This window comes from Xiphophorus hellerii, chromosome 1 (assembly GCF_003331165.1).
Source record: "Xiphophorus hellerii strain 12219 chromosome 1, Xiphophorus_hellerii-4.1, whole genome shotgun sequence".
In the NCBI taxonomy this organism is placed as follows: Eukaryota; Metazoa; Chordata; class Actinopteri; order Cyprinodontiformes; family Poeciliidae; genus Xiphophorus; species Xiphophorus hellerii.
In genome coordinates, this window is record NC_045672.1 from 6,927,574 (window position 1) to 6,942,725 (window position 15,152).

At 41.1% G+C, this 15,152-nt stretch overlaps 4 protein-coding genes across 4 annotated transcripts in view; 2 read left to right on the forward strand and 2 right to left on the reverse strand.

The window, feature by feature from the left end:
• Positions 1-15,152, forward strand: part of LOC116721371 (tumor necrosis factor receptor superfamily member 14-like) — a 1,133,408-nt gene that overhangs the window by 1,052,696 nt on the left and 65,560 nt on the right. The gene's annotated exons all lie outside the window — the stretch shown is intronic.
• Positions 1,135-7,186, reverse strand: LOC116721517 (ninjurin-2). The gene is made up of 4 exons (XM_032565306.1): positions 6,550-7,186; positions 3,829-4,054; positions 1,507-1,642; positions 1,135-1,381 (listed from the first exon to the last, which is right to left on the reverse strand). Exons 1-4 carry the CDS (start codon positions 6,592-6,594, stop codon positions 1,279-1,281), a joined length of 510 nt encoding a protein of 169 aa, XP_032421197.1. The 5' UTR covers positions 6,595-7,186; the 3' UTR covers positions 1,135-1,278.
• Positions 8,516-9,459, forward strand: mrpl49 (mitochondrial ribosomal protein L49). The gene has a single exon (XM_032565270.1). It carries the CDS (start codon positions 8,777-8,779, stop codon positions 9,296-9,298), a length of 522 nt encoding a protein of 173 aa, XP_032421161.1. The 5' UTR covers positions 8,516-8,776; the 3' UTR covers positions 9,299-9,459.
• Positions 10,437-14,405, reverse strand: haus7 (HAUS augmin-like complex, subunit 7). Its single transcript, XM_032565001.1, has 9 exons — positions 14,312-14,405; positions 13,509-13,624; positions 13,365-13,435; positions 13,201-13,262; positions 12,941-13,122; positions 12,509-12,617; positions 11,684-11,896; positions 10,810-10,921; positions 10,437-10,706 (listed from the first exon to the last, which is right to left on the reverse strand). The coding sequence occupies exons 1-9, from the start codon at positions 14,366-14,368 to the stop codon at positions 10,645-10,647; spliced, it is 984 nt and encodes a 327-aa protein (XP_032420892.1). The 5' UTR covers positions 14,369-14,405; the 3' UTR covers positions 10,437-10,644.

A 15,152-nucleotide genomic window follows, 5' to 3' on the forward strand; every position in this document is an offset into this window, starting at 1 on the left:
AAACCGTGACAACGGTTTCATCTTTTATTTCCCAGCTCTGAACCGGATCAACAGACCCAACAGAACCTTCCTCTATGAGGCCCGCTTTTTGATACCTGCACGTTTAAGGCAAAAAGAAAAGTCTCTGTCCGGCTCTAAATCTAACTCTTCCCTTCCTCTGTCTCAGTGCATCTGTGAAGGTGAGCCACACAACAACCGATTTCAGCAGACTGGAAGTCAAAGGGCCGATCGGACGGCAGGCGGCAGGAAAAACACGGGTGGTGGTCCCAGCGGTGGTGGTCCCAGCGGTGCTGGCGCTGACGGCGTTGGCAGCTGGATGCTACTACACCCTCCTCACTGTGATGTGACGTCGGATTCCTGGCTTTGTAATTCTTATTTGTGTTTGTTTTTTTTTTTTCTTCTCTCGGAATGTAATGTTTTACCCAATTAGTCAGATCAGAAAGCTTTAAAGGTCTAAAGTTCACACTCCATTTCACCGCAGTGTCTGCTGAAACAGAAACATTAAGAATCGGTCATTCTGCTTGGCAACAACAAGCCCGACCATGCTCCTTTATTATGACTATGATTGATTCTACTTCCCTACTAAGCTACACCTGCCTGCCTTTACATCTGTGTACTCTTTCGTCTTTACTGTGAGCGTACTGCTGGACCATCGCGTCCGTGTTTGTGCTCCTGCTCCATCTTCTGAACCCTAACTGGATCACAGAGCATGGTGGCCTCTCACACTAAGTCTGGTTCTGCTTGAGGCTACTTCCCGTTGGAAGCGAGTCATTCCTTCCCCCTGTTGCCATGTGCTTGATCCCCGTTACAGATTGCTGCAAAGTGATCCAGAGCAATCAGTCCCTTAGATGGATAACTTCTTCCAATTTGCATTAGCATCTGCATCTGAGTGAACTGGATTATGAATAAGATAGAACTGAATTTATGTACCTGTAAGTGAATCTGTGTGTGACAACACCAAAAAAAAAAAAAAAAAAACTGGATTGAATTCAGTTTTGGCGTTTGTTGTATTTTTTTTTTTTAATGAAATGATTTTTTTTTTCAGTACTGAACTGTTTTTTTTCCCCCATAATGAATTCCATATTTGTTTTGTCAATAAAGCATCATTGTTTGTGTTCTTAAACCCACATCAAAGACTGAAGACTGTTTTATATTTTAGAATAAAAAGTACCCAGAAAAAAAAATGTTTGTAAAACATAAGAAAAACAGGCATTACATTTATGATTCAAAAGTATGGGGACGAGCAGTTTGCATATATATTTAAAACAAAAAATAATGTTAAATAAGAACGTGAGGGGCCGTAGTTTCCTGTAGGGCCCGGGTTTTAGTCAGGTTAACAGGCAAAGGAGGCAGCTGAGGTTCTAAGGGGATGACAGGTGCGCTGTGAAGACAGAGGGGAAAAAAACATTAAAAATAGAAAACAAAGCGTCATTATAAGTTATGGTAGGTGTTGGTGTGTGACTGTGTGTGTGTGTGGTGTGTGTGTGGTGTGTTGCTGTGACCCACCTCATCGACTGGCCCTGGAACCCGAGCGCGGCGATGAAGATGTTGATGAGAACCGTGAAGAAGACGAACACCGTGGCCATGTTGTTCATCGTCTCCAGCTTGGTTCGTTTCCGTTCGTCATTCAGATTATACTTCACTGCGAAACAAAACTGCGTGAACGTCATGAAACTTTAAACCTCACGTGATGTTGAGACTGAAGGGTAGAAGCTTTAGCTAAAAAATAAAATAAAATAAAATAAACTGTGGAAAGCGTGAGAGTGTCTTTATCGCCCCCTGGTGGCTGTTTAGTAGTGAACGCTACATCTGTGGACCTACAGGTCAGAGGTCAGAGAGCATGAGCTCCAAAATATAATCAAGCCTAACATTTTAAAGAAATATCAAATTTTTTTTTTTTACACATTTTTTTTCTTCATGTTTAAACAGTCAAAATGTAGATTTTCAGACAACCGAGTTGTTAAATAATGTATAAATCCAAACTGCTATTTATTTCTGTATTTTTACCAAAATATTTGTGAACATAAAACACATTGAAACAGAAACAGCTTGGTTTCTCTATCAGATTACTACAGTGGAGCATCAGGGTCATTGCAGACAGAAGAAAATGGAGTACACTTTTGCCACAAAAAAAACCTCAAAAACTTTTAACTTCATCTCAGAAATATTCGAGAAAAAAACAAGGACATTTTCTGATTTGCAAAAGTGAGACGTTTATGTAAAAAAGGCCAAAATTTTATGATAGTTTTTTTAGAAATTTACTCCACCTAAAATGGCCCTGACACACTGTAAACAAATAACTGATCATATTCACGTTACAAAGAAAGTGAAGTTTTAAAGAATTAGCTCATCAATCAATCAGTCAAGTTTACTTTTATTGCTCAGTATTTGCAACGAGGCAGTTCAAAGGTCTTTAAATCGTAAAACACAAATCTAACGTTATTTTACACCTTGATTTTCATACCATCCTCCCTGACAGACAGACTGGTGTACAAACTGGCAGAGTCAGTATGGGCCCCTACTCAGCTCTGTGTTGAGCCCTCTGCTCTTCACGCTGTACACACACGATTGTGTTTCAGTCCGTTAATGTAGCATCCTTGCTAAATTTGCAGACAGCACAACTGTAGTGGGTCTCATCTCAGGGGGGAAATGAGTCTGTCTACAGGAATGAGGTGGAGCGACTGACAGCGTGGTGCACAGACAACCTGATCCTGAACACAGCCAAGAACAAGGAGCTCATGGATTTTAGGAGAATTAAAAGAGATATTCAACCACTGTGCTTCTCTGGAGATCAGGTTGATAGGGTGTCAAACTTCAGTTTCCTGGGAGTTCATAACCTGATCTGGGATGTAAACACAGCAGAACTGGCAAAGAAAGCCCAAAGAGACTCTATTTCCTGAGAGTCCTCAGGAGAAACAATATTTCTCAAAAACTGGTGTCCTTCCATCGATGCTCTATTGAAAGCATCGTCTGCCATTGTCTCTGTGGTTCTCCAGCTGCACAGCAGCAGAGAGGAAGACTCTCCAGAGAATCACACAATCTGCCCAGAGGACCATCAGCTGCTCTCTGCTTTCTCTTGAAGATCTCCACAGATCCCACTGCCTCAGGAAACCAGGAACGTTTTAAAAGACTCCTCACTCCCTGATCACGATTTGTTCCAACTGCTGCCATCTGGCTGCAGAAACAGGAGCATAAAAGCAACGACAAACAGACTGAAGAGCAGTTTATACCCGGCAGCCATAAGGGCATTAAATGCTCTCTGGTTCTATTTATCACCCAGTTTCATTGTAGTCCAAGTATTTTATTACATTGGTTTCCATAATGGCAATAAAAATGATTGATTATTATTAAATGCATAAACTGAGAAGAATAAAGACAATGGATTCATTTCATATGAAAAAGAAAAATGTCCAGAGTTTTGTTGGATGTTTCAGTTCGATGTTTTCACTCAGCCCTCCCAACTGTTCAGTCTCTTTGAGGCAGACAAAGCTAGATTTTTAGTTTATGTATGTAGCGGCTAAAATCCTATATTTTAGGCTACTGGTTGCTTTTTCACGAAAGGCGTTGGTTTTACGTGCGCTCAGTAGAGATTTATCATGCCGATCTTTAGTTTGACTTATAATAAAGTCATTTATTATACAGAACACTGTCCATTGTTTTGCTATTTCCATTTATACACACAGTAAATCGACATTAATCCGAACCAAACACAGTAGAAAACTGTTGCCTCTTCCCATTAACAGCGCCTGAACAGAATCATGGTTGACCTTAAATAACCCCGTCCCCCATCAGACACTCAGAACTCAAAATGAAAAACGAATCACTTGCCAATAAAGACGAGCAGCAGTCCCACCACCACCTGCAGCGTGATGGACAGAGCGAGCAGAACGATGAGAGGGACGTAGAAGCGGTACTCTGGGCCCACATGCAGGATGGTCTTCAGCTGGGACGAGTTGGCCATCAGCAGAGCAACGTCCAGCATGCTCTGAGCTGCACTCTTCTTAGTGGCATAGTGGTTCATGTCAAAGGAGTAAAGCCTTTTACCAGACTGACCCTGAAAGGCAAAGACAACATTCACTCTCACCAACATGTCACAGGATAAGAAGATTTGGAGATCTTCTTTCTGTGTCTCTATGATTTTTATTTTTTTTCTTCCAAACACCGTCATGTTTTCACATGTTATCCATTTGGGTGTGGCAGCATGAAGAACGCGAGAGTGTCGCTGCGACAGGTGATGGCTGACCTGAGCAGGAGGGACAGGCCAGAGAACCCAGCATGTGCTGCGTTCTCCTCCCGGGTTTCATGAGCTACAACATGCATGTTGTAGCTGCATGTCCTCCCTCCACTGCTCTGAGCTAAGCTGACTGGCTTCCATAATGAAACAAGTTAGAAACGGAGCTAAATATTATTTCATTCATTAAATTCAAAGTTCAAACTGTTATGAACTTTAGTTGTATATGAAAGCTTTTTTTTTTTTTTTTTAGCTTTCCTTAAGAAAACTTGCATCTGATCTGATGCAAGTAGTAAACTCATTCCTCCCATCGGGTGTTTTCCTTCAGTAGTTACCAGAAATATTGTTAAAAACACATCAATCTGGACAAATCACTTCTGTAAGGGTTTTGAGATTACAGGCTAATCTCAAATCTTAATTTAAAAAAAGAAAAAACTGTTTCAACAGTTAAACAGTTTTCTTAACAATGATCAACCACTCTGACATCTTTCTGTCTGATTTCCATGGTTACCACAGCGCTCAGACTGCCCTCATCAAACTGTTCAATGACAGACACCGTGAATTACTGAAACCACTGGAGCGCTGGGTCAGACTCTTTGGTACTGGACTGGGTCCGGAAGCTGCATTCGGTTTAATCTAGAACCAACTCTCAAAAAACTGCAAAAACGCTGAAACACTATAAATCAAGACTAAACCCCCATTTATCTAGAGTTAACTTTGATTATTAATAACTGTAGCACTGATTAATTATAGTCTGAATTCTAATGTTTCCTTTTTGTTTGGTTTGGTAATTGTTTTATGTTTTCATCACACAAAGTAAACGGAACTGTCTTGCTGATTAAATTTGCGATGCCAATTTAATAAACTTGATTTGTAAAAGCAAAAGTGGTCTCCCTTTTAAAAGCCACTTTGGAATATTTTTTGATACATCTTTAGCAATTTTCATATCCTAGATTCCCATTTAAGCTCAATGTGCAAAGAACTAAAGAATAACATGCAATAACTTTAACTCAGTTAATATTACTAAAAAGTAATTCAATTTCAATACTGTAGCTCAATTCACTAAACATAAACACATTTTATGGACTGTGACTGATGTTTTAAAGGCTACTTCTGTTAATTATAATTTTGCTCTTGCAGCTGTGAAGAACAAAAAAATGACGCTTAATATTTAAATATAACGTCACACAAATAGGACATATTCTAATAAAGAAATGTGGGATTAATGAAAAGCAAAGGTTATTGTTCCCAACGGTAAACGTGACCCAATGGACATAATCTGGAACTGAAAGACAAACATCCCTTGAAGAAAGTCTGCTGTAGTCTCATGAGCTCTAATCTTGTTGCTAAAAGCAATCGGGGTTGGTAAAAATAATTAAATTGTGAATGTGAAGAGTACATTTTAAGTTCAGCAGATACATTTTAGGACAGATCTGGTCAGCACAGCTGTCTGCTTCGACTTTCACTGATGGGAACTTACAATTAAAACACAATGAAGGCGTGCAGCTCTGCCCAGTCACACACATGACTGGACGATAAGTCACTTGGGTGTCACTCTCACTGCAACGCTTTCATTCACCTCAACACAATGCTTCCAAGTGCGACGGTATTCACCACAGTTATGAATAGACATGTTGTTTTTTTTTCCTGTGAAGATTCTGAATAGAATAGAATAGAATAGAATTCAACTTTATTGTCATTGCACTGTCACAAGTACAAGCAACGAGATGTAGTTTGCATCTATCCAGAAGTGCTCTACGAGATATAAATATTTATTCACAGATGTACAAGACTATGTATGTATGGACTATAAGGGGTTATAGCAAGAGATATACTGTAGATATTGTGTATAAATATAAATATAAATCTGAGAGATATGATTCATTAAAAAGATCCATTAAATAAACAATGTAAGATCCTTTAGAAAACAGAGCCCTGGATTTTCTGGATTTGCTGCAGGAAAAGTGAATCTAGGAGTTGTAACACAGGTTTGGTCAAATTCCAACGCCCCTTTCTTGGAGTCCAGGCGGATGTGACTCTTTTCAGTCAATGGGTTATTCACAGATTAACTGGTAAATTTCTTAAAGCCTGTCATTATTGCTCTTGTGCTGCTGATTTTGTCTGTGGTATATCAAACCCCAAATTTATTCAGTAGTCAAACTACTGAAAATATAATTTATTTAAATATTTATCTGGGTTTTCCATTAACAATCTCCTTAGTGTTTTGTTTGACATGAACTTATTTCGTTAACAGAAGTAAAGTTATATTAGCTTCGATCCTGTGATGTAGTGAGATTGGGATGAAGAAGCCCACTTACCTCATAGTCCCCCATTGCATTTAGAGCCAGCTCCTCTCTGTTCATCCTGCGGTCTGAGGATCAGCTTTGCTCTCCGATAGCTCTGTGTCTGGGCTGAGTGAAGTGTCAGCTTCACTCAGCTCTGTGTCTGGGCTCAGACCGCCCTGCTGTAGCTGCGAGGAGCTACGGAAACCTGATGTGTGTTGATAAAACCCAACAAGTCCGGCGACTCCACCTGTGTTTCAGCAACATTTCCATGCTCCTCCCACCAACTTTTCACCTCCAAAATCATCTTCCTGTTTTTCTCTCATCCTGACCTTTGCAAACACTGGATCAATTAGCACTATAAATGACAAAGTCACTTAAAACATCACCGAGAGCATTTAAAACATGACCAATCGTGTTAAAGGCTGAGATGGAGCCATTTTTGCTTGCATTCTGGACAGAAAAGGGCAAGACGCTGTAGTTTATTTAGGACGGGGCTGGAAAATAACTAGCTGCTCTCATTACTGTAATTAAGTACAATGTGTTTGTACTTTAAGCTGTTCACAAAAATTGAACTTTTACTTCTTCTTGAGCTTGTTTTGCATTTCACTCAGCTACATTTGAAATCATACATGTGTGACCATAAAAATAAAATAAGATTTTAAAATAAGAGCAGAAAAAACCCCAGCATTGATCTTGAAAAATGGGTCAGTCATCAGCATCAAAGGTGTTTCATCAATTGGAAGACAGAGGAGCCGGAAAAACCAATTAAGCAGGAATCAGTTTAACTACAGGTATGATAACGGCAACAGTTTTATCACACAGAATAAACTTATTTTGGCTTATGTTCATGACTGTGACCATGTAACCATTCTGAATAATATTTTGGGGTTAGGGTGCGAATTTTGTACCACATCCAAGAAACCGTGAGCTAGCATGACAATAAAAACCCCTGAATCCTTCAACAACAAATATAAATAATGTCAGTTTTATCTGGTGCTGCTGATTCTTATTTGTAATAGCTAAAGCTAAAAACAGGATCACATGCTTAGTTTGGACTCAGTTATTTTACATCGTTAGACAGGAGGGATGGGTAATGTACTGGACAATGGACGGGACGAAGATCAGAACTGCCAGGTTCAGAGGAAGAGGAGAGCCAGACAAAAGCTTCACAGACGGAGTGAAGGATGCAGAGATGATCGGCTGTAGCGAATCTTAAGGACGGCAGCCGACTGGAGGTACTGAAAATGCATGTCCCTTTAAAATGACACATAGCACCTCCCAAATATCCATGGGAACCCAACGCAACCCAGGGCTGCCTGGAGCCTTAGGCAGAAGGTCAAAGGTCAACGTCAACAAGCAGTGGAAAGCAACTAAGATGAACGCTGAGCTGCACCTGCAGTGCCTTGCAACCCCCCCCCCCCCCCCCTCCCCCCCACACACACTTTTTCACATCTTAAGATTAGTTTTTAATTTATCATATTATAACATGTTTTATTTTGTGTTGATTTTGTTTTATTATTAGAAAAAGTGCTCCTTAAATTAAAAAGAGTTTGAGACTGCTGTGGTTGATTCATTTCCCCCTCTGAGCACCACCCAGGCCCGCTTACTAGTTTCAGGAACCCGACCAAAACCCCTCAGTGTTGTTACATTGAGAAATCATGAGATTTGGTGAAGTATAAAACAGGCTTTTATGCTGAAAATGATCAAATGTTACAAGCTATACAAGCTCATACAGATGGAACAGATGCAGAATTACATTCACCGTAATAAATAAAGGTTAATACAGAGCCACAACAGCCTTTAAAAAATTGGGGGCGTGGAGTTTTAAGGATTTTTTTATTTATTTATTTTGAACCAGTCTTTATTCAGGGTGAAATGGTGACACAAAGTGTAACTGGAGAACATTTTTAAAATAAGAAGTGTGTCCAGAGGTTTGAACTTTTCGGGAATCCTATAAACACACATGTGGGATCAAATATTTATTTATTTTATCTTGATGAAGATTGCGATTCCAAAAGAGACAAATGTTCCCCCTATCCTTTCATGTTTAATGTTTAGTAGTCTTCCAACACTTGGGTTACATTCAGCACAACTAAATATAGGAAAGGAGGATATTTATTGATTTACAAAACCAAAAACAAAACGTAGTTCCTTGTTAGAACATGATAAAGAGAAATAAAGAGGACTCCGGTCCAGCAGGTGGCGGTAATTAACCTGCTGCATCCAACAGCCAACTAACTTGTCAATCGGTTCCTGCTGCATGTACAAGATGTCGCTTGGCCTGCTGACCCTCAGGGCGCTGAGAGGAGCTCCAGGTCTCTGCCGCCGGACTCCGGCCGCCACCGGCGGACTCCGGGCGGCTTCCTCCGCCGCTCCACGGGACAAGAGAGCCGTTATAACGGAGTCCACGGAAGAATACAAGTTCGTGGAACGACTCATACCGCCAACACGGATCCCCGACCCGCCGAAACACGTCGGAGCCGCTCCGTCGGGCTGGACCCCCCCAGCCGAGTCCCCGCCGCCTCTGCCCTACATGATCCGCCGCTCCCGCATGCACAACATCCCCGTGTACAGCGACCTGACCCACGGGAACCGCAGGATGACGCTGGTACGGAAGGTGGAAGGGGACATCTGGGCTTTGGAGAAGGACGTGAGGGAGTACCTGAGACAGGTGACCGGGAAGGAGTTGCCCACGCAGGTGAATGAGGTGACGATGACTCTGAAGGTGAAAGGTCACTTTGAGCAGGAGCTGAAGGACTGGCTGGCCAGCAAAGGCTTCTGATCGAGGAAGAGGAGGATGCAGCTGAAGGACAACTTCATCAGTTATCTTTAAAGGACTGCTGTCAGCTTCCGGCCTACCAGAACTCTCTTCCTGTCAATAAACACGTTTTATTCTATTCTGTTAAACCTTTAAAGCGAGATTAAAGAGAAAAGCATCACAAACTGCGTTGTGTTCATTGCAGCAGGGAAACATGAACGACTTCAGATTCTTCTGCTTTTGTCCGGTTGATGTGTGAATGTGTTTGAGGTCAACGCCAGGGTTGTTGTGTTATGTGACAGGATTGCACCGATTGCAGTTTTCTAGCCGATCACCGATCTTTAAAAAGCCTGACCTAGTGATACCAATTTATTTATTTTTTTATTATAACTGACACTGTGAGGTTTTAAAAGGTTATAATACGCTCTCAATGTTCCAGTCCTAGTTTAGTGAAAAACAGCAAACCAGCAAAACAATACAAGCTTGTTTTACCTACACATGATTTAATGTTTATTAGGATCTCCATTAGCCTTTGTCATGACAATGGCTACTCTTCCTGGAGTCCACAGGAAGAGTAGTAACACGTTACTAACACGTTGGTAACATAACATGTTAAGTGTGTAAGTTTTTGTAATAAATGCTCTCAAATATAAATAAAACGTTTGGAGCAATGCTGGCTAATCCACAAAATAAAAAAATCAGTTTAGTTTTTCACTCAATAAGTGCAGTAAGATGAGTTTTTTTGGTGTTGCCATATAGAAGGATCCAATAACAAAAGAAGTCACTAGATTTGTCGCTAGTCTCTTAAAAAAAAAAAAAAAAGTTGCTAACTTGGCAGCAGCAGGGTGACTTCATTCCACATGTGCAACTCTAGATTTATAGGTGAAGGTTTTATAGCCATCAGAATTACAACAGCACTTATTTCAGTTTCATCCATGGATGTATATTTTATCTGCGTAAAAATACAATAAAAAACAGGAACCCGACATCAAAAATGATGGGAGTTCATGGAATGAACTGGGGTCAAAAAGTAATGTTCAGCATCTGATCTCTTTCCATCACGAGCTTCACTGTGAAACCCAGTGAACTGATTTAAAGTGCTGGATTAAGCAGCACTTTTTTTTTTTTGTTCCCAATTATTTTAAAACGAATCTGCACGAGCTACAGCTCAAACTTCAAATCTTTATTTTCACAGAGTGATCTGTACAGTTATTTACAAGTTGCAGAGTCCCGGGTTTTTAAAATCGTCACCAGTCTGGTCATAATCCTCACACTGCATGGCTTCAGACTGAGCAGCTGATCCTGATCAGGGTTTTAGGATCTGTTCCATGTCAGAGCTGTGATGATGATGATGATGATGATGATGATGGTCAGGTGTGGCGCTGTGAGGCCATGTTCTCAACCCGCTGGCTGATCTCCTCCAGTTGGTCCGCTGAGGAACACAACGGTGGATATTAAACCAGGAGCAGCAAACCGCAGCTATTAATAATCACATTCATCTTCACTGGTTTGATGCAACACGGCGGTCGACATACGGAGCGTGCGTTTCTCTCCTCCGCTCCAGTAGCGAGGTTGTGTCTGCAGACCTTTCACCTCCTCACTCACACGCCCTGAAGCTTCACATATTTCCTTCTGCATTTCCAGCTCCTGGATAATAACAACAGAGATGAGACGAACGGATTATGTTTGGTTTGGGCTCATGGTTCTTATGCTGTTGGGTCTTTTCTGTTTAATTTAAAAATTAGATGGTGTGACGGCCCTGCTGTGCGGTCCTGTGTGTGAGCTGTGTGGCGGGTTTGCAAGTATTTAATGACATTTTATAGCACAATCAAGTAACTGTGTTACCTCCAGTTGTTCAAATGCTATATATCAAATATGACTTCAAAGAAATCTGACTGATTTGTCTTAAAACTCCTATACATGCTTTTTCTGTTCATAATTTAACACCTTCTGTCTCTTTAAAAACTCCTGCTTTCCGACACTCCGTCTTCAGGAAGTCATCACAGCATGTCTTTAAAGACTCCATCAAGTCTTTAACAACATTTTTACAAGCACTGTACTGAAAAGTTGCTCATTACAATGAGCTCAGCAGATGCGCAGCTACACCAGGCGTTTGCTAATTGCTGCTGGCTAGTCTGTAGGAACTGAGTGAGGGAGTAATGAGGAAGGGAGGGCTGCTCTGTGAAGCAGAAGATCAGGAGCTTGGAAGCTTAGAAACTGCAGCTGGGGCGGCACTAGGTCCAGCTAGGCATTTTGCACAGCTGAATGGTTGCCATGGCAATCAAAGGATTTCTCAAACATGCGGGAATTAAGTCAACGCTCTTGGTATATGGCGTGATATAAAGCTCTAAAAAGTAGATTTATCATAGTACTGCCCCAGTTTAAAGCAGTGACACAAGAGTTTAGTACCGTGTTGCAGGCCAGCAGCTGCTGCTGCACCCTCTGGAAGAGGTCGCTCTCTGCGCTGAAGCTCGGCGGTTCTCTGCTGCAGTAGACCCTCAGGTCTGTCTCATACAGATGACTGAAGGTCATCATCTGCTGCTGGAGGTCGCCTGCTGCTAAGCGCAGCGAGCTCGGCGAGACAGCAGCCGGGTCCTCCTCGGCGCCGTTCAGGAAGTCACACTGAGAACGACAACAACAGGCCGAAGTGAAAGTCTGAACCGCTGGCTGCTCATGCACAGCCGCCCAGTTGCAACTGGTTATTACTGCACACTGTATTTATGAACTGCAACCAGTTCATATGTGAAGCAATACTGGTACATCACTGTCTTTGCTACAGTAACAATTCATTAATGCTTCAAACCAGGAAACATTAGTTGCACATGAATGCGTCACAAGATTTGTCAAAAATAAAGGAAATCAGAGTTAATGATCTAAAGATTGCAGTCTGCCTGGAACGTTAAGGTGGACGCTGCCAACTGTGGTGAAAACAGTGAAGTTCATGCGTCAAACAAACTAAGCTGTCAGGATGCACCAAACTACTAACTTTTTTTAGTGGTGCACCAATTGCAGTTTTCTGTCCGATCATCAATCTTAAAAATAAATCTGATCAGCTGATTTTGTCCTTGGCCGATATCAATTTTTTTTTTGTCTGAAAAGTCACTAAATATAGTCACAAAATCACTAAGAGCAAAGAGGAACAGTGGCTGATTCTCAGACCCCTCAAACCGATTTTGTCTCATTTCTGTGCAGTTCTCTCTCGTCCAGCCAGAGTTCTCCTGCAGGTAGTTTCACCTTGGACTGCAGCTGCTCCAGTTGTGTCTGAGCGGACTGCAGAAGGTCAGAAACATCTGGAAACTCTTCTCCTGGCTTAGGAGCCGACTCTGGGGCTTCGTACAGAGCTCTGTGGGGATCAGAGGAAGGAAAAGAGCTGCTCTCACTGGAATAAACTGCAGTTTGTTAAATCACTTTTTCTCTGATAAGAAGTAAAAATGATTACGAGTAAAACAGAATCCTTCTGAATTATGAATTTTAAATTTTTACTGGTTTGAAAATGACATTGTAAGCATTTACAGTCCTAATTTGATTGAATAAACAGTGCTTGACTGTTTCAGGAAGCCGTTTTCAGCTCTTCATTTCACACCAGTTGCATTTATTGACTGGGATGGAAAAAAACAGCCGGTTTGATCTGCTCTAATTGTGCTTAACGCAGCACAGCAGACGTACTCGATGTGAGCAGGCCAGGGATTCAGCGCCGGCTGGAGCATCTGTCTGAGGTGAGGCAGATTCTCTGCAGCAAAAACCTCACACAGCAGCGCCTCTACGTCGGTTCTGCGGCCAGCAGAACCGGCAACAAGGGACAACAGTTGCTCCAGGAGGCCAAGCTGTCGCTGAGGGCTGGCTTTACCCTGGAAGGACAGCAGCCGCGTAGATGAGACGCAGAAGTTAACTCACAACATGCTGACTTTCATTAAACCTCGACTCACCTTGATCAGATCCAAGTCGTCGGCTTTGCACAGCATCAGCTCCTGACCCATCGCAGCCATTTCTGCTTGCACATAATAAACAGCAACAGCAAAGTGTTTAGATCAGCCTGAAACATTTTTTTCTTTTTTAACGGAGTAAATTTCCATCCGAAAGCCACGCTCACTTTTCTCTAAGCCGTCAGGATCCTTGGACTCTGCAGACATTGCTTCAGAAGTTCCAAACTTGGGGTTGATCCTGAAAAGTGACATTATGACGAGGGACCACTGTGCATTTGTTAATGCCAATCAACTTTCCAATGACTCGCTACCTGCGGCAGATCCATGTCAGGATGTCTGTGCGGAGCGCCGACGGGCGGCACAGCAGCTCCAGCATGCTCTCCTCCTCCTGCAGGTGCAGGTCCTGCACCAAGGGACACGACAAAGCCTCCACAACAAAACGTGTTCACAGATAAGTTCTCTTTATGCACTAAAGAGGGTAGCGGGTGAGTTTCACTTGTAAATTGATTGAATAATAATAGTAAATTGTGGACAGAATTGTGCATAAAGCACCCTGCGATTAATATTAGTTGGAATATTCATGATTACTAAAGATTTATCTTTTTCTTTAATCGTGAATTATGTTTGGAATATTTCTGGGCTATATTATCTGCAATAGTGGAGTTTCCATGAGGACCAAAAATGTTCTTGCCTATAAATTATAAACACAATATTTTTATTAAACAAGAACAGTTGTCTCTTTTCTTTTCTGGAGACAAAACACATTTATTACAGTACATCCCCCCTATAGTCCTATTGCCTTTATAAGGGGGTTGTGACTCCAGATTACTTTAACTAATGTTAAAAGGAAACTTAAACAAGTCGCTGAACAACAAAGCGTGTCTTTCAGGACTAAACCGAATAGCATCCTTGAACTAACTTTAAAACCTTAAGAATATGTTCAGATTTCAAACGACGTTTCAAGTTTCTACAAACATCTGATCTCAGTTAAACGTGATTCAGATACAAATGAATTGGAAATAACGCGGTGATCAAAAACTGAGAACCAGTTTAAGAGAGAATCACAACATTAAACAATGATAAACATGGTCTAACCGAAATGAACTTTATTTACCTGCAGTGAGTCATAAACACGGTGAGCAAACTGCTGCTCTGTCAAAACACCCGCCATTTTCTCACTGAATCGCCGTCAGTGAGCCTTCTTCTTTTCTTCTTTTTGTTTTTAATGGCGGTTGGCAAGCAACTTAATGGTGTGCATTACCGCCACCTACTGGTATGGAGTGTGGATCAGAACGCAACTTAAAAAAACAAACAAAAAAAAAACACTAAATCCTTTCTATCAGTTTAGTTTTCTTAAGAAATTTTATGAAATAACATAAATATTCAGAGGAAGAAGAATATCCCAAAATATCTGATATTTTTAACTGCAACTTATTCTTTAGAAGCCTATATTCTAATTTCCTTCTCTCCTCGGAGTACTTTGGACATAACAATAAAACATGTTCTACTGTCTCTTCTTGAAGACAAAGATCACAATTACCTGATGGATGTTTCCCCATTTTAAATAGTGTACTGTTTAAACCTGTATGACCAAAACGTAATCTGGATATAATGTTTTCTTCTTTTCTACTTCTTTCTGTTGCCCTCATTGCACCAACTGACCTTTGAATACAATAAAGCCATCTACCAGTTCTTTCTTCTTCCCACTGCTTCTGCCATCTTTCCTTAACCTTTTGTCTTATAATAGATTTTATTTCCTCTTTACTAAAAGGAATCAGTATCTCAATGGAACTGTTTTTTGAAGCTTGTTTTGCATATTTGTCTGCCAACTCATTTCCTTTTATTCCTATATGCGATGGAACCCATGTAAAAATGACAATTAATCCCATGGCCTGAATTCTATAAAGTATTAACTGAATCTCAAATAAAAGGTCTGGCCTACTATTAGACTGATT

What these genes read in the sequence shown, in the direction of transcription:
- LOC116721517 (XM_032565306.1), bottom strand. Translation starts at nt 6,594, where the DNA reads ATGAACAGAGAGGAGCTGGCTCTAAATGCAATGGGGGACTATGAG. An exon ending in ATGCAATGGGGGACTATGAG is followed by an intron (nt 4,055 to 6,549) that starts GTAAGTGGGCTT and finishes TTTGCCTTTCAG; the next exon opens with GGTCAGTCTGGTAAAAGGCT. An exon ending in ACTGCTGCTCGTCTTTATTG is followed by an intron (nt 1,643 to 3,828) that starts GCAAGTGATTCG and finishes TTTGTTTCGCAG; the next exon opens with TGAAGTATAATCTGAATGAC.
- haus7 (XM_032565001.1), bottom strand. Translation starts at nt 14,368, where the DNA reads ATGGCGGGTGTTTTGACAGAGCAGCAGTTTGCTCACCGTGTTTATGAC. An exon ending in TCCTGACGGCTTAGAGAAAA is followed by an intron (nt 13,263 to 13,364) that starts GTGAGCGTGGCT and finishes ATGTGCAAGCAG; the next exon opens with AAATGGCTGCGATGGGTCAG. An exon ending in AGCTGCTGGCCTGCAACACG is followed by an intron (nt 10,922 to 11,683) that starts GTACTAAACTCT and finishes GTTATTATCCAG; the next exon opens with GAGCTGGAAATGCAGAAGGA.
- mrpl49 (XM_032565270.1), top strand. Translation starts at nt 8,777, where the DNA reads ATGTACAAGATGTCGCTTGGCCTGCTGACCCTCAGGGCGCTGAGAGGA.